This window comes from Diplotaxodon limnothrissa, linkage group LG19 (genome assembly GCF_057381915.1).
Source record: "Diplotaxodon limnothrissa isolate DT_005_m linkage group LG19, D_limnothrissa_male_GT1.1, whole genome shotgun sequence".
NCBI lineage: Eukaryota > Metazoa > Chordata > Actinopteri > Cichliformes > Cichlidae > Diplotaxodon > Diplotaxodon limnothrissa.
In genome coordinates this window covers 2,245,983-2,272,714 of record NC_140614.1, presented here as the reverse complement: position 1 = coordinate 2,272,714, position 26,732 = coordinate 2,245,983, and the positions used below count along the sequence as shown (strand labels likewise).

At 43.0% G+C, this 26,732-nt stretch overlaps 2 protein-coding genes across 2 annotated transcripts in view; one reads left to right on the top strand and one right to left on the bottom strand.

The window, feature by feature from the left end:
• Positions 1–8,444, bottom strand: part of atp10d (ATPase phospholipid transporting 10D) — a 47,818-nt gene extending 39,374 nt beyond the window's left edge. Inside the window, exons 1-3 of the mRNA XM_085343700.1 lie at positions 8,190–8,444; positions 3,199–3,584; positions 2,486–2,680 (exon numbers count right to left, since the gene is read on the bottom strand). Coding sequence (XP_085199826.1) covers positions 2,486–2,680; positions 3,199–3,479 — 476 coding nt within the window. The 5' untranslated portion in view covers positions 3,480–3,584; positions 8,190–8,444. The remainder of the gene's footprint in view (positions 1–2,485; positions 2,681–3,198; positions 3,585–8,189) is intronic.
• A 310-nt stretch (positions 8,445–8,754) lies between these two features.
• On the top strand, positions 8,755–15,417 carry commd8 (COMM domain containing 8). Its single transcript, XM_085343230.1, has 5 exons — positions 8,755–8,820; positions 10,337–10,492; positions 11,159–11,311; positions 14,583–14,738; positions 15,192–15,417. Exons 1-5 carry the CDS (start codon positions 8,755–8,757, stop codon positions 15,210–15,212), a joined length of 552 nt encoding a protein of 183 aa, XP_085199356.1. The 3' UTR covers positions 15,213–15,417.
• Positions 15,418–26,732: the final 11,315 nt, after the last annotated feature.

Genomic DNA, 26,732 nt, shown 5'->3' with positions numbered 1-26,732 from the left:
CTGCAAAAACAGCTGATTGTGGGCAGAGCAAACATGCAAACTCCACACAGGAAGGCTCGACCAGATGAGCATTAGAATACAGAAAGCTTCACTTCCTGCCCAGCTCACACCTTTACAGGCAGCACTTTAACAAGTTCATTCATTTAGTATAGCTGAATGTCCTTAAAACAAAAGAACTCCTAACGGACTTCATGAGGCACAGACAGGTGGGAAGCAACAAAGTATAAATACTTGGTTACTGTACGTACATAAAATTTTGAGCCATCTGTACTTTACTTTTTTCTGCTAACTTTTTACTTTTACTGCCTACATTTTGAAACAAATATCTGTACTTTCTACTTCAAAACAGACTGGTTACTTTTGGTTCAGCTGCATCACTTACAGCGTTTATACCCTGGAGTTAGAGGGCCAGAATGAGTGCAGGTGTCCTGTTGTGTTTGCGGAACTACAAAATCTAGCTAGCGGGATAGAAGAGGAAGAAGTATGAGGGGAGTGATGTTCTTTTTAAGTGTCAGGTCATTTTAAATTCACCGTTTCTATCAGCTCAACAAACATCAGCAAACACACAAACTGTCTGCAGTTTGTCGCACGGTGTGTTGCTAGGTAAAGGTCCAGTTGCTGTATTTGACAGGGAGAGAAAAGAAAGAGCGCTAACTTCACTCAGAGATGGATCATACGTGGGATTTGTTTATTATCTGTTTTGATCATTTTTCATATTGTGAAATGTCCTGCATACCAAAATATACAAACTTGTGTTATTGAAATGTTGCATGAAAGTACTCAGAAGTACTCAGCAATAATGCAGAGAATTCAAAGTAAAGACTGATACGTCAATGGGACTTCTTCAATCTCAGCTGACTGCAGGTTTCCCCAACCTGATAAACAGGACATTTGCACAATTCACTGATCACATTAACTTGGTGGACCAAGACATCAAAGGGAGGATATGAAAAGTGGCAGGTTAGCCTTCTTAGACTGTGAGATTTCCATCAGTAATGGGCGACATCTAAAACTGATGTGTACCGTAAACCTACACATACAGATCAGTATTTAAGGTTTGACTCTCATCATCCACTGGAGCACAAACTGGGCGTCATCAGGACGCTACAACACAGAGTGAACACCATCCCCACAGACACAGCAGCCAGGGAGGCAGAAGAACATCAAGAAGGCCCTGAGTAAATGTGGTTATCTCAGCTGGACTTTTGTCAAAGCTGGGAAGGCTCCTAAAGAAAGCTCCAGCCGATCCAGGAGAGAAGGACAACCGCTGCCCAAGAGAAAACCTGTAGTGATCCCGTACGTGTCAGGAGTATCGGAGCAGTTGAGACGCATTTTTTCTAAACACCGGGTCTCTGTGGCTTTTAAACCCCAAAACACACTGCGCCAAAAATTGGTCCACCCCAAAGATCAGGTCCCCCGACACAAGCAGAGTAACATAGTTGTTAAGTGCAGGAGGATTGCCAGGATTTATACATCGGGGAAACCAAACAACCTCTGGCTAAGAGGATGGCACAACACAGAAGAGCCACCTCGTCAGGCCAGGACTCTGCAGTCTATTTACACCTACAGGCCAGTGGACACTCTTTCAATGATGAGGACCTTTTACTGGAGTATTTTCTAACACAGGTATCTGTACTTCTACTTAACTAAACAAAGTCTGTACTTTTGCAATCTGTGCTCCTGTCATTATAAATAGAGAACGGGTGGAATCTGTCTCCACCTTCAGGATTCTGGGCACCCACATCTCCACAGAGCTTAGGTGGACCCACAAACACCATCGCTCTGGTAAAGAAGACCCAGCAGTGGCTGCACTTCCTCCGTGTCCTGAGGAGGAGTAACCTGGACCAGGAGCTGCTGCTGGCTTTCTACGGCTCTTCAGTGGAGAGAGCGTGCTCTCCTCCTAGGGTGCCTGGATGTTTGTTACGCAGGAGCCACAACTGAGGCCATCGCCAGCTCCTCTTGTCTCAGGAAAACCAGCGCCATCACAGGCGACCCTCACACCCCGCCCACCACCTGTTTGATCTGCTGGACTCCGGTCGGCGCCTCAGGTCAATCAGGTCCCATAGCTCCAGACTCACTAACAGCTTCTTCCTCTGGTTACCAAACACTATCCCCCCACTCCCCACCCCTGCCCACTCATCTCACCAATCTGAATCCTGATGATCTGAGTTACCCTCATCACTCAGGCCGCTCACATAAGGACTCCTTTTTGTTGCACTACTTCCAAGCAGTATGCAACTTTTTCTCTAATGTGTGCCTCACATATCCCTCTTGATTGTAAAGATTTCTCCTGATTGCTATTTATATTTTATTCCAGCACAGCTGGTGTGGGGCACCCACTATTTCGCTGTAAATGTACAATGACAATAAAGGCCTATTCTATTCTATTCTATTCTAGTCCACGGATTATTCTTATCTATATTAATGCAAGTAAGAAAATTGCATTTCCTGATGAACTGGTCCTTAAACTAAAAGGTTCACTTACCCACAGAATACTCGAACTACATTGTTGTTAACCTTCTTGTCAAACAAGTAGCGTCTGAAGTCTTCCAGGGCATCTTTGATGGCGATAATTATGAGAACCACCAGCAGAGGAATCATAGTAATTTCCTTCTGAAAGGCTTCAACCACTGGCACCCAGTTTAGCAATGTCAAGAACAGGAAATAGAGGTTTGCAGCCCTACAGAGAGAGGAGCAAATTAGTACATGGAAGTAACAAAATATAGTCACTGCAGTAGTGAAGCCAAATGAGTGGTGACCAGTTATAATGGATGTGCTGTACTGGATAACCAGTACGGATCTTCTGTTAATCCAGTTTACATATCAATTCAGTTCAGTTTCATTCAATTTTATTTATATGGCACCAACAACAGTTGACTCAATTTAATCCACAAAGACTACATTGAAAAGATGTGTAATAGACACAACATATCACACAGCTAACAAAGAGGTGAGCCTCCCAGAAGCTCGACATTATCTAAATCTCAAATTGTAAAGAATTTAAATTCAACCTCTGTAGTAACTAAAATTGTTAAAAGTCAGGAAATCAAAGAAATGAAAAGTACAGTGCTGATAAGCAAAAATGGTTATATATATATATATATATATATATATATATATATATATATATATATATATATATATATATATATATATATATATATATGTTTGAAAAACAAAATAACTGTCAGGTCTGACCTGTGAAACTGCTCGAACAGATTCATGGGAATGAAAGTCAGGAAGGTGTATTTGGTAGTGGAGATTGCATTGCTTTTGTAGTTTCTGGATACACGTTCATAATCCTGTTGGTGACGCTCATTGCGGGGAAATACCGTCCTCTGCTTCCCACAGACCCTCCCCCGAGGGCTGTGGGTGTCCAGCAAGCTGCTGTTGAGCAGCCCATCAGAGTACCAACCCCGCCTTGAGTCTCCTGCTAGCAGCTGCCGACAGCATTGCTGCACCCAGCGCAGCCGCTCCATCTATGCAGCAGATGTGCTAGGTAGGCTGTGAGGGTACCGAGGCCAGGCTTTTTATGGCCTTTGGCTTCTGTGTGCTTCACGATGATCTTTTACAAAGTCACCATCCTAGAAGGAGAAACGACAAAATTATTATTTTACAGATTAGAGTTAAATGTCAATTGCCTATGTAATATTGTTGATATTTATATTGAACTACTTGTTTATATATATTACAAAATATAAGAATTCGCTCTAAACTTTGTAATATATTGTATTGTTTAATTTGTTTAGTGTGTTACTGTTGTTGTCTTGGAGCAACTGTAACATGCATCATTTCCTTAGGGATTATTAAAGTATTCTGATTCTGATCAAATCCAGATTTTGTGGGTGTAACGTAACACGGAGTGCTGTGACTGTGTGAGTTTCTACTGATAGTTAATCCTGCTTTAATCAAATCAGGAATCTAATCAAGACTCAGTAAAACTGAATAAGAATATAAGCGTTAGAATTGAATAATTCTGATGTTTAAACCATTCAAACCTGTGTGTGTGTGTGTGTGTGTGTGTGTGTGTGTGTGTGTGTGTGTGTGTGTGTGTGTGTGTGTAAAGATTTTAGGTTCCTTATGCATGATAACCAGATGAAGTCAATTTTGAGTGTATTGTGTTGATAAATACAGACGTTCACATATTGACTGAGTAAAAATATAGATGATAAAGGAAAACTATTTCTTATCAATGGGGTAAAAGCATAATGCCAACGATGTGACACCACGAGAATCCTGCCATTAAAGAAGTTCCCCTTATGTTTCATGATGATACAATGTCAGTTTGGAAATACACGGAAACTCTGAGCATCTAAGAGGAGGCCTGACATGCTAGTAGCACATCTGAATGGCAGATTTATTGCCAACAGCAGAGGATCTCAGTTCCCCATTTGCTGTATAAAAAAGTATGAAACATTAAATAACACTTTTGAGTGGAATGACTGGCACATCTACACTCTGTACCTGGATGTAAAGCTAGAAGCATTCCTCCTCACAACAGCAAAATGATACAAAACGAATAAAACAAGCTGAAGGAGGGTTCGCAATGATAGCGAAAAATGAAAACACAAACAAATAAGCAATATAATTTTTTTTCTTTCTTTTTTTGGTTCAGCCAATTCAGGAAAACACTGAAAAATTTGTTGAGACAATGTACAGGAAGATGATGTGCAAGCTACTCCAGAGGTTAACTGTAGGAGCGACTTTGGCTGATTGTAAGTGAAGAAGCCGGGCTGCCACCAGCAGCAGAGCGCCTGCTGCCCCGACAGAGAAAATGTGTGTTTATTTACTTATTAATGCATTTTAAATATGTTGAAATGTTTTTATTCCTTTTCTAAGTGGACTCACCTCAAAAGCACGCTTTTAGTTGCACGTTATTGCTTCAACATCACAGATTGTTAGTTCTTATAAGCAGGTCGTCATCCAGGCCTTAATGTGTTTCAGACATGTTTCCAGTTCAATCAGTGTGTCACCAGACAAAGCTGGGTGTCATCTGCATAGCAATGAAAATGTGTGCTATGCGTTTGAATGATACTGCCTAAGGGGAGCATGTGTAATGTACATTATTAGGAATTAGGCCTAGCGCAGCACCCTCTATAATTAAACTTAGTGTCTGGAGGAGACTCCTCCTTTACATGAACAAACTGGATTAGATATTAGCCATCTGTTAGCCAGATATGATTCAAACACGTTAGCTAATGACCTTTAATATGCTCTGGTCTCTGTAATAAAATATGATGGTCAACAGTAATAAATGCTGTACTGAGGTCTACAGAGATAAGCATAGAGATGAGTCCACTGTTCTTGCCCATAAGATCATATTAACATTCACTAATGCTTTTTGTACTCTAATGAGTTCTAAAACCTCTGCAGATAATCATTAAGCTGTTTGATAACTACTCTTTCAAGAATTTAATTGGGCCAAGGCTGCTGGGTAACGTTATGGCTTATTAAGTGAATGGTCTGTGGTATGTTGCCCATTAATAGATATAAATAGGTCATATTTAAGATTGAAGGATTAATTAATGGTAGAACTCCTTTGAGCAGTCTTGTAGGAATGGGGTCTGAAATACACGTTGATGGTTTGGAGAAAGTTAATTACTGAAGTTAACTGGATGATCCGGGCATGTTAAGGATTATTGTGAATTATTATTATTAATCCTTGTGTCATCCTTAAATTCTGCATCCTTTCCACACCTTCCTGAAGAAAAATGTACACACACAAAATCTACCATAAAATCCTCATATAGCAATATTTTTTCTACAAACACTCACACACAGACACACACATCCTCTCTCAATCCATTTATCTGTTTCTCTCAAACACACACATATTCAAAGCCCATCAAATTTGTTCACACTTCACAGGTTCTGTTATTGAAGTTATCAGTGTTGTTGTGGTTTGCACAATAAATCTTTCCAAATCACTCTCGGGGCCACGCCTGTTTGCACAACTTAGCCCGGGTTGTTTTTTCAGAAGCCCGGGGTCTTTTGGAGTGTAATTTTTTCATAGTTAGATGCCTGGCTGACATGTGTATAAAACAAAAACTACACACAATATTCGAAGCACATAGTGCACACTGTGGGAATTTACGACTGTGCGTGAATCCCCCCTAATATTGGTATGATCCAAGCTCAGGCACTAAGCGACTGAGCGAGGGGGCGGGGCAGCTGCTGCCTGCGAGTGAGCTGTTGGAGAAACGCAGCCAGGCAGACAGAGGAGAACTGAAGTTCGACCAGGTACCAAAGCAAATCATTCGTACTGTACAAATAATGTAAATATGACGGTGAATCATGAAAGATATCAAAGTGATCACTTGACCCATGTTACGTTACTTGCTCTTCAAGTGAATCAACAAATGAAAAGCCGAACAACAACAATGCTGTTTCTTTAGAGAGTCTTAGCTTACACGTGTGTTTATTTCATATTTTCAGTTGTTTCCCTCCACGGCTAAATAAATCGGTTTCAGTAATGCACTGATATACAAGAATGGACATAAGGAGCTTCTTTCAAAGAAAAAACTCTGGTAGATGTTATTTTATATATTATGCTTTGTATGTTGTTCAGTATATTTCTATGCAAAACAAGAGGAACTTCAATACACAGCAGTATATTCACAGCTGAAACCAGATATTTACACTTTATGGAAAACACAAGAACATTTTTTTACTGCACAACATCAATTTAGAGTAAACTTGTTTTGTTTTGGATAAATAAATATTGAAATATATTTTGAATTAGTTAAATGTCAGAATAAAAAGAGACAGAGCTTCTATTTTATCACTTTCATCAAATGTAGGAGTACATGTACACTAAGTTTATTGTTAATTAATAAGAAACTTCAGACGATTCCATTCTGAGCTGAAGAAGCTTCTGATAGGTTCGTAGAGTCCATGTGAGTAAACTGGTGGCACAGCTGTGGATGCATATAAGGCAAAACACAGAGGCTGTTTCTGTGACATGGGAACATCAAGAGATGTCAACCAAAACACCAGGAAAAGAACTGTGGAGCTCCATAAGTGTGGCTCAAGTTTGAATACAATTTGGTGCCATTTGCAATTAAGAAATACAGACAGTTTCTCTCTTTACTCTTAAAGTTAACAAATATGTTTTTATATTTATCTAAAAAATAAACATTTAGTCTGATTTGATGTTACAATTAAAAAAGTGTTTTTATCTGAAGAGTCTGTAAATATCTGGTTTCAACTGTATATTTGATGATTGTCAGCACAGAGAGAGAGAGAGGGGAACAGAGAGGGAGAGAGAGGAGAACGAGGACAGAACAGAGATGAACAAGAGCAGGTGAGACACACATGTTAGTCACATGGTTGTTTACCAAAAGTATCAGCGTATCACAGGTCCTCATGTATCTCGTACCTAGTGTTTCTTTTTAGGTTTGTTAGTTTTCAACTTCTACATTTATTAAGTTCTGCAGCTTGTTTGCACAACAAGGCTAAATAATTATATAAACCTTTCTCAATCTAAATATTGGACTTTGGTAGAATTAAAAAATAAGTGTAGTGCAGGTCTATGATGATTTTTAGTGCTACTATCATCTAGTTCTGATTCTGGTTCTGTCTTGGTTAAGTCCTCAGTAGTCCTGATTTTGAACTGTTGTAGTCCTGTTTTAATTCCGGATCAGTTCTGGGTCTGGTTGAATTGGGGTTTAGTCCTCGTGTCTTGATACAGCCAGACCTTGTTCTGCCTTGCTGCTTAATTAAAAAACTAGTTTAAGGTGTCCTGTATATGTGATATATATTTTTCCCTATATGAAGTCATTCTTTTTTGAACAAAACTCAAAACAGAGCCAATTAATCTTTCTTTTCTTTTCATTAATCCCCCCATCACACATGCATACTACCATTTAAGGCTAAGCCCCGGGTGTATCAATGTCTGCCTCTGCTTAGAAGTGAAAGAGACTGTAAAGACTTTAAACGACTCCATACTCGAAGTTGTGGAAACAGCTTTAAGCTACCACAATCAGCTGTACACTCAAGCTGTGTTAAGCGATTACACAGAGGTATCGATACTCGGCCAACTACAAAAGAAAGTGTCTCCGTCCAGCAACTTAGAGGCCTACAGTTGTTCGTTGCTACTGTAATGAATGGACAAAGTCCCCGAGTGCGTTCACGCCTCTATCTGAAAAACAGACATTTTTCTCCAGCAGTTATCGACAGAAAACACGTACCTGCTGTTTATTTCCTCACGCCGCCCAATTTTAAGTTACTACCAGCAGTAAATGCAGCCTGTAGATTCGGTCACATCGTCGACAGACAGTACCGAGAAACAAAGCAGGATGTGAGAAATAGTCGCTCAGCCACGAAACCTTTCGCTCTACAGCGGAGTGTCGTCCAACCGAATTCCCAATGCAAAGGCACAAATGTCATATTGTCTTCAATGGCAGGAGCATGTTAGTAGCTTTAACTGAAATAGTCTGCGAACCATCTTTAATCTATGAACCATCCAAATGATCTGACGGAAGTACTGTGGGAATTCACATTTGCAGCTATTCCCTGAAAATGTTTCCACATTTTCAGCGGTCGCGGCTACACTACATCATTAGGCTGTCATCAGTGTGACAGTTTTACTCTTGATATATATCCGCATAAAACATTTCTCCTGGGTTTTCTGTCTATTAACTATTTGCTTGAACTCTTTGGAGGCGATTGCGATGTTTGGGTTTATTTTTCCCGAAGCGTTCTGAACGCATCCATGTAAGTCACGTGACTGACATCAGCTGATCAGTAGTGCTGATGGCGGAACTAACTGAAAACATGGTGGTTTTACTGAGTGCATTAGCTAACAAGGACTGCCGAAAAGTAAGTCGTGAAATGTGATTTAGTTTTCTAAATGTCCACCAGAGCCACGGGCGATTGTACCTCGGTAAATACTAAGATATGTTTTAGATTTCTCCATGAGAGCTCCGATATTTCAGCGAAGGCATTTGTTTAGCAGCCCATCCATTGCCCACATATTGCTTCTGAATGTTCTCGCTACATCGTGTTATCTGAATGAGCATCTATACCTCTAGCACCATACTAATAATGGGGTGGCTGCAGTTTAGGAATTAGAGACAGGTGTCGTGACAAGGTAGGTATCCCCGACAGAATGGGGAGCACGCGCCGGGCTGTCCAAATGTGGGGCAAACAGTGTCCCTCACTCTTGATTTTCTGTTCACAAACACTTCTTATAATGACTGACTACTCCTGAAATTTTGAAGGTTTTAGCTCTTTATACAGTAAAGTTACAGGAGGAAGCAAATAATTATCAGCTGAAATATGTTTTCCGATAACACGTGAACACAATAAATGTGTTATTTTCAGTTGTAACCCACAAACGTAACGGTAACGCAGCGACACTCATCTTTCACTGTTTCACTAACGTAAAACTTCCAATGGAGGCGAAGTCAACTGCATCCGCGCTCCCGACGCCGGGGAAGCAACCTACCTTGGCACGACATCTGTCATATACTGATCAAAGGGTTGGTCGTAGGAAAAAAATGTGTTTGTGTGAAGAGCGCTTTGAGTAGTGATGGGTCAGATGATACCGAAGCGTTGGTGCGTGTATCAAGCACAAAGGGTGAAAGCCCGTGGGTGGATTGCTGGAGGAAAAGTCACATGACTGATGTAGCTGGTGATAAGGTGTCAAATTATATTTATGGGGAAGTGCAACTTTCGACTCATTTGCATCCGAGCTGAGAGGAACAGAGGAGGCTCTTTGGTGCTGTTAATGTTTTTGGCTCGTCATCACCAGAGGTGGCAAAAGTACAAACTTTCTTTACTTCAGCAGAAGTGCAGATGCCTGGGTGAAAAAACACTCAGTAAGACCTAAAGTACTTGAACAACGTTTTTACTTTAAAGTAAAAGTGAAAAAGTGCAGGCTCAAAGTAAGAAAGTACAAAGTAATATTATTATTATTACATGAGGGTTGTTATATAAGGGTTGGCAATACAGCCACAAAATCATATCGCAATATTTCAAAGAAATTTGCAATAATGATGATATGTCTGAATATAAAAAAATAAAACTCGTTGGTGGTTGCAGCTTACAGATGGCAGTGTTTATTAGTGCAAAGAAAATGAAGGGCATTTCCATCCTTCCTACTTACTGTGACTGATGACACACTACCAAACAGAAAGACCTCAGAGGACAGGATTAGGTTAGGGATGGGGTGAAACCGAGGCACATGATCTCCTGCGGCAACCCCTACAGGGAAGCAGTCAAAAGAACAACACAATAATGTCAAATATGTAAATTAATAGGCCTAGTAGAATGTTTCATGTGTCGCACTACCAAGCGCCAAACTAGGATCCTCACAGTATTTCCTTGTGTTTAGCTGTGCCACAGGGTGGTGGATAGTCTGTGTGGGCGGGAGCCTCCTCACAGGGGGGATTACAGCGCCACCTGGAGCCTGCAGGAGTGGCTGCAGCTGCTGGACTCGCTGACAGCTCTGTTCCGTTTGGCAGTGGTCAACAACATCTCTGATGAAGTGGTGAGAAAGTGAAACAGGTTGGAAAGGATATGAACTGGAGTGTGTGGTTTCTGGTGCAATGATAGTTTCTGAGTACATAGGGACTGAACAAACTAGCCACAGTTTGCTGCATGCAGTCGATTGGTCATTCACTCAGCATTACCATCCATCCAACATGATAATACAGCCATTTGTGATCAAAGTTGCTGCTAAAAAAACATGACGAATGACCAGGTGGGAATAGCAGGTGTGGGAGTGAGCTGTAGTCAGGAAGTAGAGAAGGTTGGTGATTGGCTGCTTCGGTCTACGTGCTAAAGTATCCTTGGGGAAGGTGCTGAACCCCAAGTTGCTCTCTCTGATGCAGTCACTGGATCAAAAGCGAGAAAGGTGAATATGAAATTGAAGCATGTTGTATAAAGCTCATGTAGGTTAGACAAGCACTATGTCAGAACTAATCTATTTTAAACAGCTGGTTCTGTTCAGATTTCACAAATGTTACATGTCACGAGTCAGCTTTTATGAAACGGAGACTTTGAATGTTTGGTTTCAACCATCAGCGTGACCCTAGTTTAATATAGGAAGAAATTGTCTTTACTTTTAATAATAGGTACAGTCCAGCTCGATGCATGGTGAGTGGGGTTCTTTTAGGTGAGATTTTCAGGTCTTCTCTGGCCGATTGTGTTGCAGGTGCTGTCCCAGTTGTCAGATGTGAGCAGCAGCCAAGCTGAGGTTGTGTTGAGTGTGCTCAGAGCAAGAGAAGAGGAGATCCGCTGCGCCCTGCTGGACAGAACCAACTCCATCTCCTCTGCTACTCTGCAGGACTTTGATTGGCAACTTAAGGTGACTCGTTATTTTTCAGCATGTAGTGGAGATATCATCTGAATTTCAGGAGCGGGACCACTCCTCCTTCACGCCCCCTCCGGCCTCAGGCTATAAAAGCCCCCCTTCTCCAATACCTGCTGTTCTCATTTTCATGCCCCACCCTGCCCCCCCATTTTTCCCTGTCTTCTCCTCTCTTCCTTTCCTTCATTCATTTCTCGTTAGTACATGGGGATCTGCCCGGCCCGAGAGCCGTCGCCAGTCCCCTTCGAGGCCTTCCCCAAACCACAGCACCAGTCACACTTCCTCATCGCCCATCGTTAGCCAGGATGTGGTGCCAGCTAGTGAAACTGACTTACTGTTTACTGCAGATATCGTTCTAATTTAAATATCACATCGTAGCTTAACATTCAAAACTGAATGAAAAGAAGCAAAAGCATCTGAATATTTACAGCTGTGGATCTCGACCTGGCACTCCCAGCACAGGAATGTCTGGAATCAGCTCTCTGTTTAAAAAGTCTGATTCCTGTGAGTACTACGCAGTAGAGGAGGAGGAGACTCGTTCAGCTGTAACTGCTTCTCAGTCTAAAATATAAAACATTTTTTGAGTTATTTCACACTTTTACTACATATTTCCATATGTGTTCATTCATAGTTTAGAATTTATTTATTTAAAAGGGACAGTGCAGTTATACATAGTTCAAGTGCAAGACATGAGACTGATGTACCGCACACAGGTTTATAGCTACTGCTAATTTACAACAATTGTCCCTTGTTGGGCTCACAATCTAAATAAATACATATTACAATAAAACATATATTTTCATAAAACCAAATTACATCAAATACAATTACAATTGATAGACAATAATTTAAAATAAAATTAAAATCATCAGATAAAATGACTACAACTTTGGTTTCCCTTTAACCACACTTTGACCTTCAATGTAAAGGATCTAATGTCTGTAATCAGTTTGATATTGGTTGGAAGTGTGTTCCACGGGTGGCAAGCCTTTATAGAAAAAGCTGACTGACCGAATGTAGATCTGCGATATAATATCTTGCAGTTGCCGTTCACCTTACTCCTAGTAACACGATTACTGTCTTGTCTCTGAATGTATCTACTGAGACACTCTGGGGCCATCCTATTTATACATTTAAAAACTAATTTAAGATAACACCAATGATTAAAACTCTTAAAACTAAGTAAGTTATATTTCTGTAAAATGTGACAGTGATGCCACCGAACCGATTTTTTTTTTATCCATTATTTTTAAGGTTTGATTATATAAGGACACCACAGGCTGAAGTGTAGATGGTGCTGCTTGGGTCCAAACTGTCATACAATATGAAAAATGCGAAAATATCATAGAATGCATGAATAACTGAGCTGCTGAAGTGGGTATATAGTGCCGAATTAACTTGAAACAATTCAGATTAGCGTTGACCGTCTTAGAGATCTTCTTTACATGCTTGTCAAGTTTAAGATGTGAATCTAAAATTATTCCTAAAAACTTAAAATCTTTGACCTCCTTTATTTCTTCGTTCCCTGGGTTGATTTTAAAATCATCAGATGAATTTCGTTTCCTAATCGAAAAACACATAGAAACTGTTTTTGTTTTTTTTTAATTCAGTACAAGATGATTTTGTTCCAGCCATTGCTGGACACCATTTAGATGTACCGTTAAGGTGTCTGCTGCTTCACCAGGTGCTACGTGTATAACTGCATCATCTGCATAAAGTTGGCAGTTGGCTTTTGGGCAGCTGGTAGGCAAATCATTTATAAACAAACTAAACAGCAACGGGCCAAGAACAGATCCTTGGGGAATACCCATTCTGTTTTCCAACATGGACGACTCTTCTTTATCAGCCCTCACACACTGCTCTCTTTTGTGGAGATAGGACTCAAACCAATCAACTGCTTTCTTTGAAAAGTCAAATTTTATCAACTTAGAAAGAAGTATGTCATGGTTGAACACTGCACCCACAACACTACCATTATCCAGATTACACTTAATATTTTCAACAAAACAGCAATTTGCCATTTCTGTGGAAAATTTTGGTCTAAAACCAAACTGCATTGGATGAAGCAGTTGATTAGTCTCTAAGTAATCAATTAACTGTGCTGCCACAACCTTCTCAAGCACCTTCGAAAGAACAGGGAGTATGGAAATTGGACGATAATTACATATCAAATCACGCTCGCCTCCTTTAAAGACCGGAGTAACTGCAGCCCTTTTCCAGTCAGTTGGGGATGTCCTATTTCTTATTGATAAATTTATAAGATGTGTCAATGGTTTTGTCATGAAATCTCTATATTTTTTAATAAAACAAGTATCCAAGCCATAAACATCCTTTGCCCTAGAATCTGATAATTTCTTAATAGCCTCTGTGACCTCTGCTTCATTAACCTCTTCAATAAAAAATGAGTCTGATGAATCGATAGGGCTATTTTTAATAGTTACAACTGGAGAGCTGAAATTTTGCATTAATTCTTCTACAGATTGTATAAAATATTTGTTAAATTCCAACAAACATGTTACTGGTAGTGTAGTCATGGCTTTCTGTAGTAGTTGTTGTTGGTGATGTGTACCAACACTCCCTCTACAAAACACAAGTGATAGCCTTAACTACACTGAGAATGGCAGAGGCTCTAAAACTTAACATGTTTTAGTTACTGAAAAAACCCAGCCTCGTGAACCGGGTCATCTAGAATCTGAAATATTACGTTTCAAATAAATCAGCTAAATGTTTTGTCTTTATTTTGTAGTTTTGACATCTTAGTTTTGATTGAGTAGGTGTGTCCAAACTTTAGTAGTTTTGCTTTGAGGTTTTCGATCATATAGAAATCAGAAGTTTTTTTCCCGCAGAGGTGGTTATCACTATTTCAAATGATAATATGAAATCTTAACCTTTCCAGATAGTTGTTCTTGTTCATGACTACCACCATATAAAACTTTACTGATAAGGGATTATATGGATAATTTTATGCAATCACAAATTCAGGCAAGCAAAAATAATTCTAAACAAACATTGGCAGAGCACAGTGGCCTGTCGACCTGTCAGCAACACTGGGATCATTTGTAGCTCATGTTTCATTTGTGTTTGTAGAAGGCAATTTTTATCCCACTGACTGGTCAAAGACAGCCGCATGAGTCAGTGAGCTGAATTCTTAACATTGTTGTTTATTCTGGTAGCATCGGTTTGACAAAGATCATACTCATTGTCAGATTTCCTTGTAAGCACAGACATTTCATCTCTTCTATGTTGTTTTTCTCGTCTATTCCTTCAGTTAGCTCTGTCCAGTGATAAGATATCATCTCTCCACACGCCTCTGCTCAGTCTCAGTCTAGATGTGCGAGAAAATGGAGTCCTCCGGCCTGTCACTTTGGAGATGAACAGAGATGAGCTAGGCATGCTCATCAGTTCATTAGAGTCTGCTAATAAGGTAAAACATATTAAATGCATTAGAGATATATACACACTACTATAACACTACTATATACAGTTTTCTTAGGAGCGCATATGGTAGTATAGCCCTTTGCAGCATCTATTTAAACATATGCAAGTATCTTGGGTGTGAAATTATTTCCAAAGTATTTGTGCAAACAGTAAATATTTGCACTTCCATTCGTTCATCCATTTCCTTAACTGCTTGATCGAATTCAGTGTCACGAGAGGGCTAGAGCCTCACACAGCTCACAAGGCCAGATACACCCTCGACATGTGGTCAGTTTGTGTTCACATTCACATCTACTGCCAGTTTAGGATCATTAGTTAACATAACACGCTTGTCTTTGGCCTGTGGGACAAACCAAGAAGAACGCACCCAGGCACAGGGAAAGTTGACACAAAGTCCCCAACCCAGTCGTAATGATTTAATGGTCTTCATGTCTTGCAGGTAGTGTTGCAGCTGAAATGATGGAAAAATTGTGGATTACTAATCTCCTTGAAGACCACAGAGCATCCAGAGGAGGAATATTATGTTCCTCAAGTGTGTGAAAGAGGAGCTCCCATATTTTGGACAGGGTCCTGTAGGTTCCAGCCATAATGATGTGATGAATGTTCCGTCATGTGCTGGAGCAGTTGGATACCTACACTTTGTTTTCCTTTTGTTTTTAGTTTTTTGCACCATGTTCAATAAATGTTTATTTTGCATTTTGTACTGTTGAATTAAGTGGTGTTTATTGATTTTAGCAGCAGTATTAACTGACATGTAAATCCAAAGTAGAGATAAACTAGTTTTCCCTTCAAGAGGGAAATTTTCACTTTTATGTGTATTTTACAGTCTGTTTAATTTCATTTTTCATGAAATTGGCACTCCCATATTCACACATTACTAATCTACATTTGGTATCTAAAATGTAACAAAAGTGAAAATACATTTTAAGAAATGTTTTACATCAAAACCACCTGCTGAAGTTCACACCAAGCTCCGTAATGGGAGGGAAGGTGATTTAAGTGACTTTCAGTGTGTCATGGTTGCTGGTGCTAAATGGTCTAAATATTTCAGAAACTGGGATTTCTTTCAGGTTTACAGAGAATCACCAAAGTAAAGAAAAATATTCACTGAATAGTAGTTCTCTGGGCCTTATTGATGCCCGAGGTCAGAGGAGAATAGTCAAATTGCTTTGATATGATAGAAAGGCAACAGTAACTAATAGTAAGTAATAATAATAATAAACACAAGACATAGAACACTCATTTGTTATCAGTTGCAAATCTTAGCAATATATCTAACATAGACAATTAAAGGCATCCACCGGGTGGTCTCTACTGGCTCGTTGCTCTTAAGGAAGCGGCTTGGGAGCAGCAGTTCTCGGAGGTTGTCATCAAGCCTGACATACAAAGAAACAAGCTAATCAAGGGCAACAGGTAAATGTTTTGCAGGTTACTCAGGCCATGGAAGAAAGCATCACAAGTGTTTTTTCCTTCCACCCTTCAGTCCACTGAATAATGCACCACAATTTGCTTTTGCTGCAGCAAATTGTACATGCAGTGAGCAGTTACATCAAAGTAGGTGTTTTAACAAACACACCCTTTGTTAATAAATTTGGCATACGACAACTCAGAATTTGAGTTTATGACAACCTGTGCTCATTGTAGGATTCTGCCTGTCAAGAGATTGTATAGGTTATAGGTTAGTTTAGCAAAATCTGAGGTTCACACGTTCAGTGAAGCTGCTTGGAAACGAACATACATTCGTTAAAAAACCTTGAATTTTTTCCAGCTCAGCGGCGAAGATTTCAGGTGAAGGCAGAGCTGTTTCAGAGGGCTCTGTGTGGAGGAGATAGAGTGAGCAGAGGGGACATCTGGGCCCTCTACAGTGTGAGGAGCTGCAGATGAAAACTCATTTTGACAACAAATGAATTGCGTCATTGCATTGAGCTCAACTACCTTTTCGAGCAGAATGTCTTGGTTTGAAGCGAGGCAGTAAGGGACAAGCTCATTCACCTGTACTTCTTTAGTAGGTGATTGTTCTGTAATTAACCAGCAGACTGCTTATGCACATAAGGTAGGAGGGAAGTGCAGACAGCTGGGGCAAACTAACACAGGTGCAGACAACACAAAGAAGCAGGGGAGGAAGTAAAACCAAACAGACTGGACAAGAGATAAATGGCACAGTGAGAAGCAATGTCAGGAAATGAGAAGCAATAACTAAATAGAGGAACAAAGACACAGAACTAAACTAAACATATACACAGCAGGAACACTGACTAATTTATCATATTTAGTAGGAATGGTAAACTTGGAAGGCTTAAGAATTAGGATATAAAGATATAAAGATTGGAAAGGTTCGTGATTTGGATTGTTTGAAGGTAAGATTTCATTTTGATATCACAGTGAAAATTGCTAATCTATGTGCTCTCATTTCCAATTCCATCCATCCATCTTCATCCACTTTATCCGAGGCCGGGTCGCGGGGGCAGCAGCCTAAGCAGAGAGGCCCAGAGAGGCCCAGACCTCCCTCTCCCCAGCCACCACCTCCTCACGCTGGAGAGATTATATCTCTCGGCTGGCCGGGGGAATACCAAGGCGTTCCCCCGGCCAGCCAAGAGATATAATCTCTCCAGCGTGTCCTGGGTCTGCCCCAGGGCCTCCTCCCAGTGGGACATGCCCGGAACACCTCACCCAGGAGGCGCCCAGGAGGCATCCTTGTCAGATGCCCGAACCACCTCAGCTGGCTCCTTTCGATGTGGAGCTGCAGCGGCTCTACTCTGAGCCCCTCCCGGATGGCCGAACTTCTCACCCTATCTCTAAGGGAGAGGCCAGCCAGCCTTCGGAGGAAGCTCATTTCTGCCGCTTGTATCCGCGATCTCGTTCTTTCGGTCACTACCCACAGCTCGTGGCCATAGGCGAGGGTAGGGACGTAGATCGACCGGTAAATTGAGAGCTTCGCTTTTACACTCAGCTCCCTCTTCACCACGACGGACCGGTGCAGCGTCCGCATTACTGCAGCTGCAGCCCCAATCCGTCTGTCGATCTCCGGCTCCCTTCTCCCATCACTCGCGAACAAGACCCCGAGATACTTGAACTCCTCCACTTGGGGCAGGAACTCATCCCCGACCCGGAGTGGGCACTCCACCCTTTTCCGGCTGAGAATCATGGCCTCAGATTTGGAGGTGCTGATCCTCATTCCCGCTGCTTCACACTCTGCTGCAAACCGTGCTGGGGGCCCCCACCCGATGAAGCCAACAGAACCACATCATCCGCAAAAAGCAGAGATGAGATTTTGAGGCCACCAAAGTAAAAGCCCTCCGCCTCCGGCCACTGATCACCTCTCCCACCCCCCAGGTTCCATTAACCCCCCCCCCTCCATTTGCCCCCCCCCCTCCGGATGCAATGCCATTGTCACCTGAGTTCTCCTCTCACCACAACCCTGCTTCACCCCTATCCACACATCTATCCACAACAAAGCGAGCCCCACCCCCCACTCCAGCCCAGCCTCACATCTACTTCACAGCTGATCAGGTGAGAAATCAGCTCAAGAGGACGAAGGCAAGGAAGGCAGCAGGTCCGAATGGAATCTGCTCCAGACTGCTCAGGGACTGTGCAGACCAGCTCTGTCAGGTGGCCCTGTACATCTTCAACCTGAGCCTGAGCCTGGAGAGGGTTCCTGAACTGTGGAAGACTTCCTGTGTCGTTCCGGTGCCAAAAATCGCACACCCCAGGGAGCCCAACCACTTCAGGCCTGTTGCCTTGACTTCTCATCTGATGAAGACCATGGAAAGGGTCATCCTGCACCACCTTCAGCCACTGGTGGGCTCAGTGTTGGACCCCCTGCAGTTCGCCTACCGTTCTGGAATTGGGGTGGATGACGCTGTCATCTACCTGGTATACCGATCCCTCTCTCACTTAGAGCAGGTGGGGAGCACTGTGAGGATCATGTTTTTTGACTTCTCCAGTGCTTTCAACACCATCCAACCCGCACTACTGAGAGGGAAGCTGGAGGGAGCCGGAGTAGGCACACAGCTGACTGCATGGACCGTCGACTACCTTATCAACAGACCACAGTATGTGAGGCTCCATGACTGTGTGTCTGAGGTGGTAATCTGCAGCACGGGGGCACCACAGGGCACGGTTCTCTCACCTTTCCTGTTCAGCCTTTACACTTCTTCAGACTTCTGTTATAATTCGGACGATTGCCATCTACAGAAGTTCTCAGATGATACAGCCATCATTGGATGCGTATCAGACGGGAATGATCAGGAATACAGGGGGGTCATCAGTGACTTTGTTGGCTGGTGTGAGACCAACGTACTCCAAATCAACGCCGGCAAGACAAAGGAGATGATCATAGACTTCAGGAGGAAGTCACCCCCTACAACACCGGTGAACATCCAAGGGAAAGACATTGAGATAGTGGACTCTTATAAGTACCTGGGTGTTCACCTCAACAAGAAACTGGACTGGACTACAAATACAGACGTCCTGTATAAGAAGGGCCAGAGTCGACTCCACCTGCTGAGGAGACTGAGGTCCTTCGGAGTCTGCAGGACTCTGTTAAGGACATTCTATGACACTGTGGTAGCATCTGCCCTTTTCTAGGCAGTGGCCTGCTGGGGGAGTGGATGCACGGACAGGGACAGGAGCAGTATTGACAAACTGGTGCGGAGGTCTAGCTCCGTGCTGGGATGTCCCCTGGAGTCTGTGGAGGTGGTTGGCGGGAGGAGGATGTTAGTAAAGCTGACATCCATCATGAACAACCAACATCACCCACTGCATGAGTCTGTGAGTGGGCTGAGCGGCTCCTTTAGTCAGAGACTGAAACACCCTCGCTGCAGGAAGGAGCGCTTTCGCAGATCATTCATCCCAACAGCAGTTAGACTCTATAACTCCTCAATCACGATGTCATAAGTCACTGGACACTGTGAACATCCACGGTCACCACTTCATGCATAATGGACCTTCCTTGACCTTCCAAGCTATATAGTTTATGTCTTCCATATTTCCAACTATATCCATAATCACATACTGTGTATGCTACCATTGTATATAGTGTATTATCTTACTTTTTTTCATTGATTGTACTTAATTGTATTTTTGTATTTCCTTCATATACAGTGGGGCAAAAAAGTATTTAGTCAGCCACCGATTGTGCAAGTTCCCCCACTTAAAATGATGACAGAGGTCAGTAATTTGCACCAGAGGTACACTTCAACTGTGAGAGACAGAATGTGAAAAAAAAAATCCATGAATCCACATGGTAGGATTTGTAAAGAATTTATTCGTAAATCAGGGTGGAAAATAAGTATTTGGTCGCCTCAAACAAGGAAAATCTCTGGCTCTCACAGACCTGTAACGTCTTCTGTAAGAAGCTTTTCTGTCCCCCACTCGTTACCTGTATGAATGGCACCTGTTTGAACTCATCATCTGTATGAAAGACACCTGTCCACAGCCTCAAACAGTCAGACTCCAAACTCCGCCATGGCCAAGACCAAAGAGCTTTCGAAGGACACCAGGAAAAGTATTGTAGACCTGCACCAGACTGGGAAGAGTGAATCTACAATAGGCAAGCAGCTTGGTGTGAAAAAAATCAACTGTGGGAGCAATCATCAGAAAATGGAAGACATACAAGACCACTGATAATCTCCCTCGATCTGGGGCTCCACGCAAGATCTCATCCCGTGGGGTCAAAATGATCATGAGAACGGTGAGCAAAGATCCCAGAACCACACGGGGGGACCTGGTGAATGACCTGCAGAGAGCTGGGACCAAAGTAACAAAGGTCACCATCAGTAACACACTACAACGGCAGGGAATCAAATCCCGCAGTGCCAGACGTGTTCCGCTGCTGAAGCCAGTGCATGTCCAGGCCCGTCTGAAGTTTGCCAGAGAGCACATGGATGATACAGCAGAGGATTGGGAGAATGTCATGTGGTCAGATGAAACCAAAGTAGAACTTTTTGGTATAAACTCAACTCGTCGTGTTTGGAGGAAGAAGAATACTGAGTTGCATCCCAAGAACACCATACCTACTGTGAAGCATGGGGGTGGAAACATCATGCTATGGGGCTGTTTTTCTGCCAAGGGGACAGGATGACTGATCCGTGTTAAGGACAGAATGAATGGGGCCATGTATCGTGAGATTTTGAGCCAAAACCTCCTTCCATCAGTGAGAACTTTGAAGATGAAACGAGGCTGGGTCTTCCAACATGACAATGATCCAAAACACACCGCCCGGGCAACAAAGGAGTGGCTCCGTAAGAAGCATTTGAAAGTCCTGGAGTGGCCTAGCCAGTCTCCAGACCTCAACCCCATAGAAAATCTGTGGCGGGAGTTGAAAGTCCGTGTTGCTCGGCGACAGCCCCAAAACATCACTGCTCTCGAGAAGATCTGCATGGAGGAATGGGCCAAAATACCAGCTACTGTGTGTGCAAACCTGGTAAAGACCTATAGTAAACGTTTGACCTCTGTTATTGCCAACAAAGGTTATGTTACAAAGTATTGAGTTGTATTTTTGTTATTGACCAAATACTTATTTTCCACCCTAATTTACGAATAAATTCTTTACAAATCCTACCATGTGGATTCATGGATTTTTCTTTTCACATTCTGTCTCTCACAGTTGAAGTGTACCTCTGGTGCAAATTACTGACCTCTGTCATCATTTTAGGTGGGGGAACTTGCACAATCGGTGGCTGACTAAATACTTTTTTGCCCCACTGTATCTGTACCTGAGCTGAGGTGACGCAAAAAATTTCCCCGTTGTGGGATCAATAAAGTCTTATCTTATCTTATCTTATCTTAGACTTTCCCAGGGAGGCTGAGGAGTGTGATCCCCCTGTAGTTGGAACACACCCTCCGGTCTCCCTTCTTAAAGATGGGGACCACCACCCCGGTCTGCCAGTCCAGGGGTACTGCCCCTGATCTCCACGCAACATTGTAGAGGCGTGTCAACCAGGACAGCCCCACAACGTCCAGAGCCTTCAGGAACTCGGGGCGGACCTCATCAACACCAGGGGCTCTGCCACCAAGGAGTTGTTTAACTGCCTCAGTGACCTCGCCCCCGGAAATTGGCGGGTCATTCCCCTCATCCCCAGACTCTGCTTCCTCCTCGGAAGACGTGTCAGTGGGCTTAAGGAGGTCCTCGAAGTATTCCTTCCACCACCTGACAATTTTCTCAGTCGACGTCAGCAGCGCTCCGCCAGCACTATACACAGTGCAGGTAGAGCACCGCTTTCCCCTCCTGAGACGCCTGATGGTTTGGCAGAATCTCTTCGAGGCAGTCCGAAAGTCTTTTTCCATGGCATCACTTTCTGAGAATCCTCAGAAAAATGGACCTGACGAAGGAGCTGCTGATCATCTTCTACCTCTGCTCCATTGAAAGTGTGCTGATGTAACACATGGGGACACTAAAGCAATCGTGCCAGAATGTCACGCTAAAAAGAAAGATTCTTTAAAATACAAGGGGGAGCAAGCGAGTCAGCTACCACGGGCACAGAGATAAAGCAGGTCTGATCAGAAACAGTTTATTACTAGGCCAGGGAGCACAAATACAACAATTTTAAAAATACCCTTAAAATGTACGTAATAAAATGTTATCAATCTACTAAAACGAAATAAAGCAATTCTAAAACCCGTAAAACTACCATTTTCTACATTCACTAAAAACCCCCTGCTATAATTACGCCACATGTTCATTATGGGTCTATCAGCAGGCCAGGAATTCCGGCTTTAGAGCAGAGTCCACACCAGCCCCATCTTCGGCAGACAAGGAAGAGCCTCCCATCTTCTTGTCCTTCCACGGGCCCATCATATCCCAGCCCAGCTTGCGCTCTGCACCCGAATCCATCATGCGACCACCGCCACAGCTCCCCTTGCGTCGGTGTCCTGTAACAAACAAATAGGGGCCAGAACAATGGTCCCAGAAGCGGCCCTGGCTCATGGCCATGGCGACCCTTTCCCAACCCAGCTGCACCCAGTAAACAACAGTAGAGACTAGTGATGGGACGTTCTGTATCGAGGCTTCGAAGCTTGTGTCGAGTAATGGAGGGGGCGTTTCCGCGATGCGCGTATCGAGGCTTGCTTCATTTATGGGAGGAGCTGAAAATGATGACGTCTGAAGCCTCGCTGCCCGACTGTACCACGTGACTGGTTCATGAAGTGGTTCGAACTTTGCTGCGAGCTATGACAGATATAAACCCCTCAGACTTCATTCTAAATGTGGGTGTTTGATGGAGAGTTGCGGTTAGTGAGAGTTAGAGAGAGTTTGGAGGTTTATGAGAGTGAGGAGAGAAAGTCAGGAGAGAATGGAGCCAGCTAAGAAGAGGAGGATGTCCTCCCCTGTGTGGGAACATTTTGATTTCATTCCTCCCAACAAGGTATGTAAATTTCTACAGAAGATGTATTTTCATAATACTGATGGTGCAATACAATTAATGTTGAGCTGTCTTGACTTTTGTACAAGGTGAAGTGTTTGCTATGTGCCAGGGAGCTGGGATATAACAACAACACCTCATCCATGCTTAGGCACTACAGAGCTTTGCATGAGAATAAGGGGAACACCGATTGTGGAGCAAGACCAGGTGAGCCATCAAATGCCATGATAAATATAAACTAAATGATATACCAATATTATACAATATTATACAACTGTAATACGTTCCGTGTGTGATATTTATATCTGTGCTTTGTCTTTATTGTCTTTCCTCAGGAGAACAATCTCAAATAAATGAAGACCTGGTTAGCATGGTGATTGAGGACTCCCAGCCATTTAGCATTGTGGAGGACAAAGGATTCAAAAGATTTGTTAAATCATTAAATCCTAGCTATGTTCTCCCCACTAAAAAGGACGTAAAAGCAGTGAAAATGTAGTTTTTACAGAATAAAATGTGAACAGGCAGGACTGAGGCTCAAAGCCTCAGTGTGTAGCTGTCCATACCTCAACGTTACAAAAGCACAACCACTGTCCACACCCCAACCACACCTCACCTCACAGTAAATGATCATTTCCATTTTAAGCATTTCCAAATAATCATTTTCCATACTGCCAGTATAAATATACACAGTATACTGCATCACTACAATATACATGTTTTACACACTCCTTTTGATGTTGACATTTACAGGCTGTGTGCAAAAGGCCACACTCTTCAAATTCATGCCAACTAATATTTTTACGTCCAGTAGGTGTCCTGCTAGAGCAAATGAAGCTTCAAGAAGCTTTGTGCTGGGATGAACCAATTGGATGAAAAGCTTCAGTGCTTCATGAAGCTTCATCTGCCCATCACTAGTAGAGACCCTACAAATGAAGGCAGAGGTAAACCTCTGTACTTAAGACCAGCGCTCACCACTACTCTGCCAAGTCTTCAGCTTACCTACAGTTAGTTCTGGTTGTCACTGAGTATTCATCAAAACAGATTTTTTTCATGGTGAGATTAATCCTGTGCTCTCAACCTGCAGTCAACCTGCTGTCTGTCATTTCCTCTGCTGGCCATATTCACCATCATCCCGACGCTGGTCAGTACGAGACAGCTCAGTGCAAAAAGCTCTCTTTTTCACTCACCTGCCCTCCTGTCACAGCACCCACGTAACACCTAGAAACAGCACTGCCTCACCCGGACCTCTTCCCCCTCTCGTGCCTAAAAACCTCCACCTGCCAAGTAAGACAAGATCTGTTTATACTTGGTTCTCATCTGGACTCCATCAGCCTCGTTCTTAACTCTGTTTTCCTCTCGTTCTAGTTCTCCGTGACACCTTGCTGCATTACCTGTTCCAAGGCCCCGTGCACATTCCCCCTTGCCACTGAATAGGTCAGGGGTCGGCAACCTGCGGCTCCGGAGCCGCATGCGGCTCTTTAGTCCTTATACTGCGGCTCCGCGTGGTTTGGGAAAATAAATTAGAAGTATTTAGCTGAAGTGTATTTTATTTATATTAGTTCTTTTTTAACTTGTAGAAATTGGAAGATTATTTTCATATTGAAATATAAAAATAAAATTATATTCTATTATTTTTTCATCGCTCAAAATAAGCGTCACACTCGCGGAAGCCGGTGTAGCCGCCGAAACGCCGTACATTTATTGCCGTACATTTATCAAGACTTTCAACCCCAGGTAGGCCAGTTATGGATCTTCGAATCCACATTATGTCAGTGGCTATTCTCCACTGTGAACTATGTTACAAACAAACACCGCTCACGCCTCACAGAGGACAGCTTACAGTCCTGCATAAAGATGAAAGTGACCTAGCACAGCCCGGATTCGCAGACGCTGTGTATTCTGCCCTCACTGCTACAGTGGATACAGTTATGCAGATAGATAAACTCCTCAACAACTGACAGGTGTATCGTCCCTTTTATTGACGCTGCCTTCAATTATCAACAGAGTGAAAAAGCAATGCTTTCTGTAAAACAACAAAGAGGATGGATGCAGATGTTTATCCGAACATGCTGAGTCAGTCTTTTCTCAAAGTGTGCTGCATTACTAACTCTACAGCTAATAACAAACAAATCTTGGCATGAAAGAACTGTAGTGACTCTTGCTGATGCGAAGAAGAACTACACCAGCACACTCCCCGTCTGACATCTATTGGATGTCATCACCATCTTTAAGGATCAATGTCTCTATAGGTATTTCGCAGCAGGAGTACAGTCTCTGTCACTGGTCTTAAGAAGGTTTTAGATGTTGCTCCAGAAGTGACCTTTACCTCAATCTTTCTGACATGTCCGTCTTGGCTAGGAAAGGTCTCAACAACCACCCTCATGGGCCAGTGGTTTCTTTTAGCTCGACTGTCCTTTAGAAGAACTAGATCTCCCTTTTGAAGATTTTGACTCACAGATTGCCATTTTCTTCGCTCTTGGAGTGTCGGCAGGTACTGTTTTCCAACGGTGCCAGAAGACATTTGAAAGATGTTGCACTTGTCTCCATTGGCGTCCGTACAAATCTTTATTGTCAAAGTGGTGTCCATCCATCCATTCGCTTCCGCTTATCCTTTTCAGGGTCGCGGGGGGGCGCTGGAGCCTATCCCAGCTGTCATAGGACGAGAGGCAGGGTACACCCTGGACAGGTCGCCAGTCTGTCGCAGGGCCAACACACAGGGACAGACAACCATTCACACTCACATTCACTCGCACATTCACACCTAGTGGCAATTTGGATTATCCAATTAACCTATCCCCACAAGTTGCATGTCTTTGGACGGTGGGAGGAAGCCGGAGTACCCGGAGAGAACCCAAAGTGGTGTGTAGGTGGTAATCCAGTTTTCTGCGTAAGGAGGGTAGCAGGCGTAAGAAGAAAGGGGCAATCTGGATCTGACGAGACTGGTAGTAGCGGTCGAGAGTTTACAATAGCGGTTACCTCTGCTAGAAGGGTAACGAGAACCTCATGGGTCAACAGGCGAACTGGGTTGACAGTTAGCATAGAGTCCAGTATGCGCTTCACGATGCCGATCATGCGCTCCCAACTTCCTCCCATATGAGAACTATGAGGAGGGTTGAAGATCCATGTGCATTCATTCTTGGATAAAAAGTCTTGAATTTCCTGGTTGTCGCAGTGTTTTGAAGTTATTCCGAGCTCCTTGCACGCTGCCAGAAAGTTGGTCCCACAGTCGGACCTTTACTGGTCCTCGGATAGAGATGAATCGTCTCAGAGCATTGATAAAACTAGACGACTCCATCGTCTCGATGACCTCAACATGAATGGCCCTGATGCCCAAGCAGGTGAAGATGACGGCCCAGCGTTTGCAGCAAGGTCTCCTCTTGTTCTCCGAGAGCTTATTGTCCACGGTCCAAAGACGTCAACTCCGACGTAAGTAAACGGGGGGCAGACTGTCACACAATCGATGGGTAAGTCTGATATTTTTTGCATTTCTGTGTTCCACCTGAGCTCGCGGCAAATTACACAGTGGTGGATGACTGAGCTGATGCTCCGTTTCCCACCTACAATCCAGAAGCCAGCCGATCTCATGGCTCCCTCTGTGAAATGGCGCCCCTGGTGCTGCA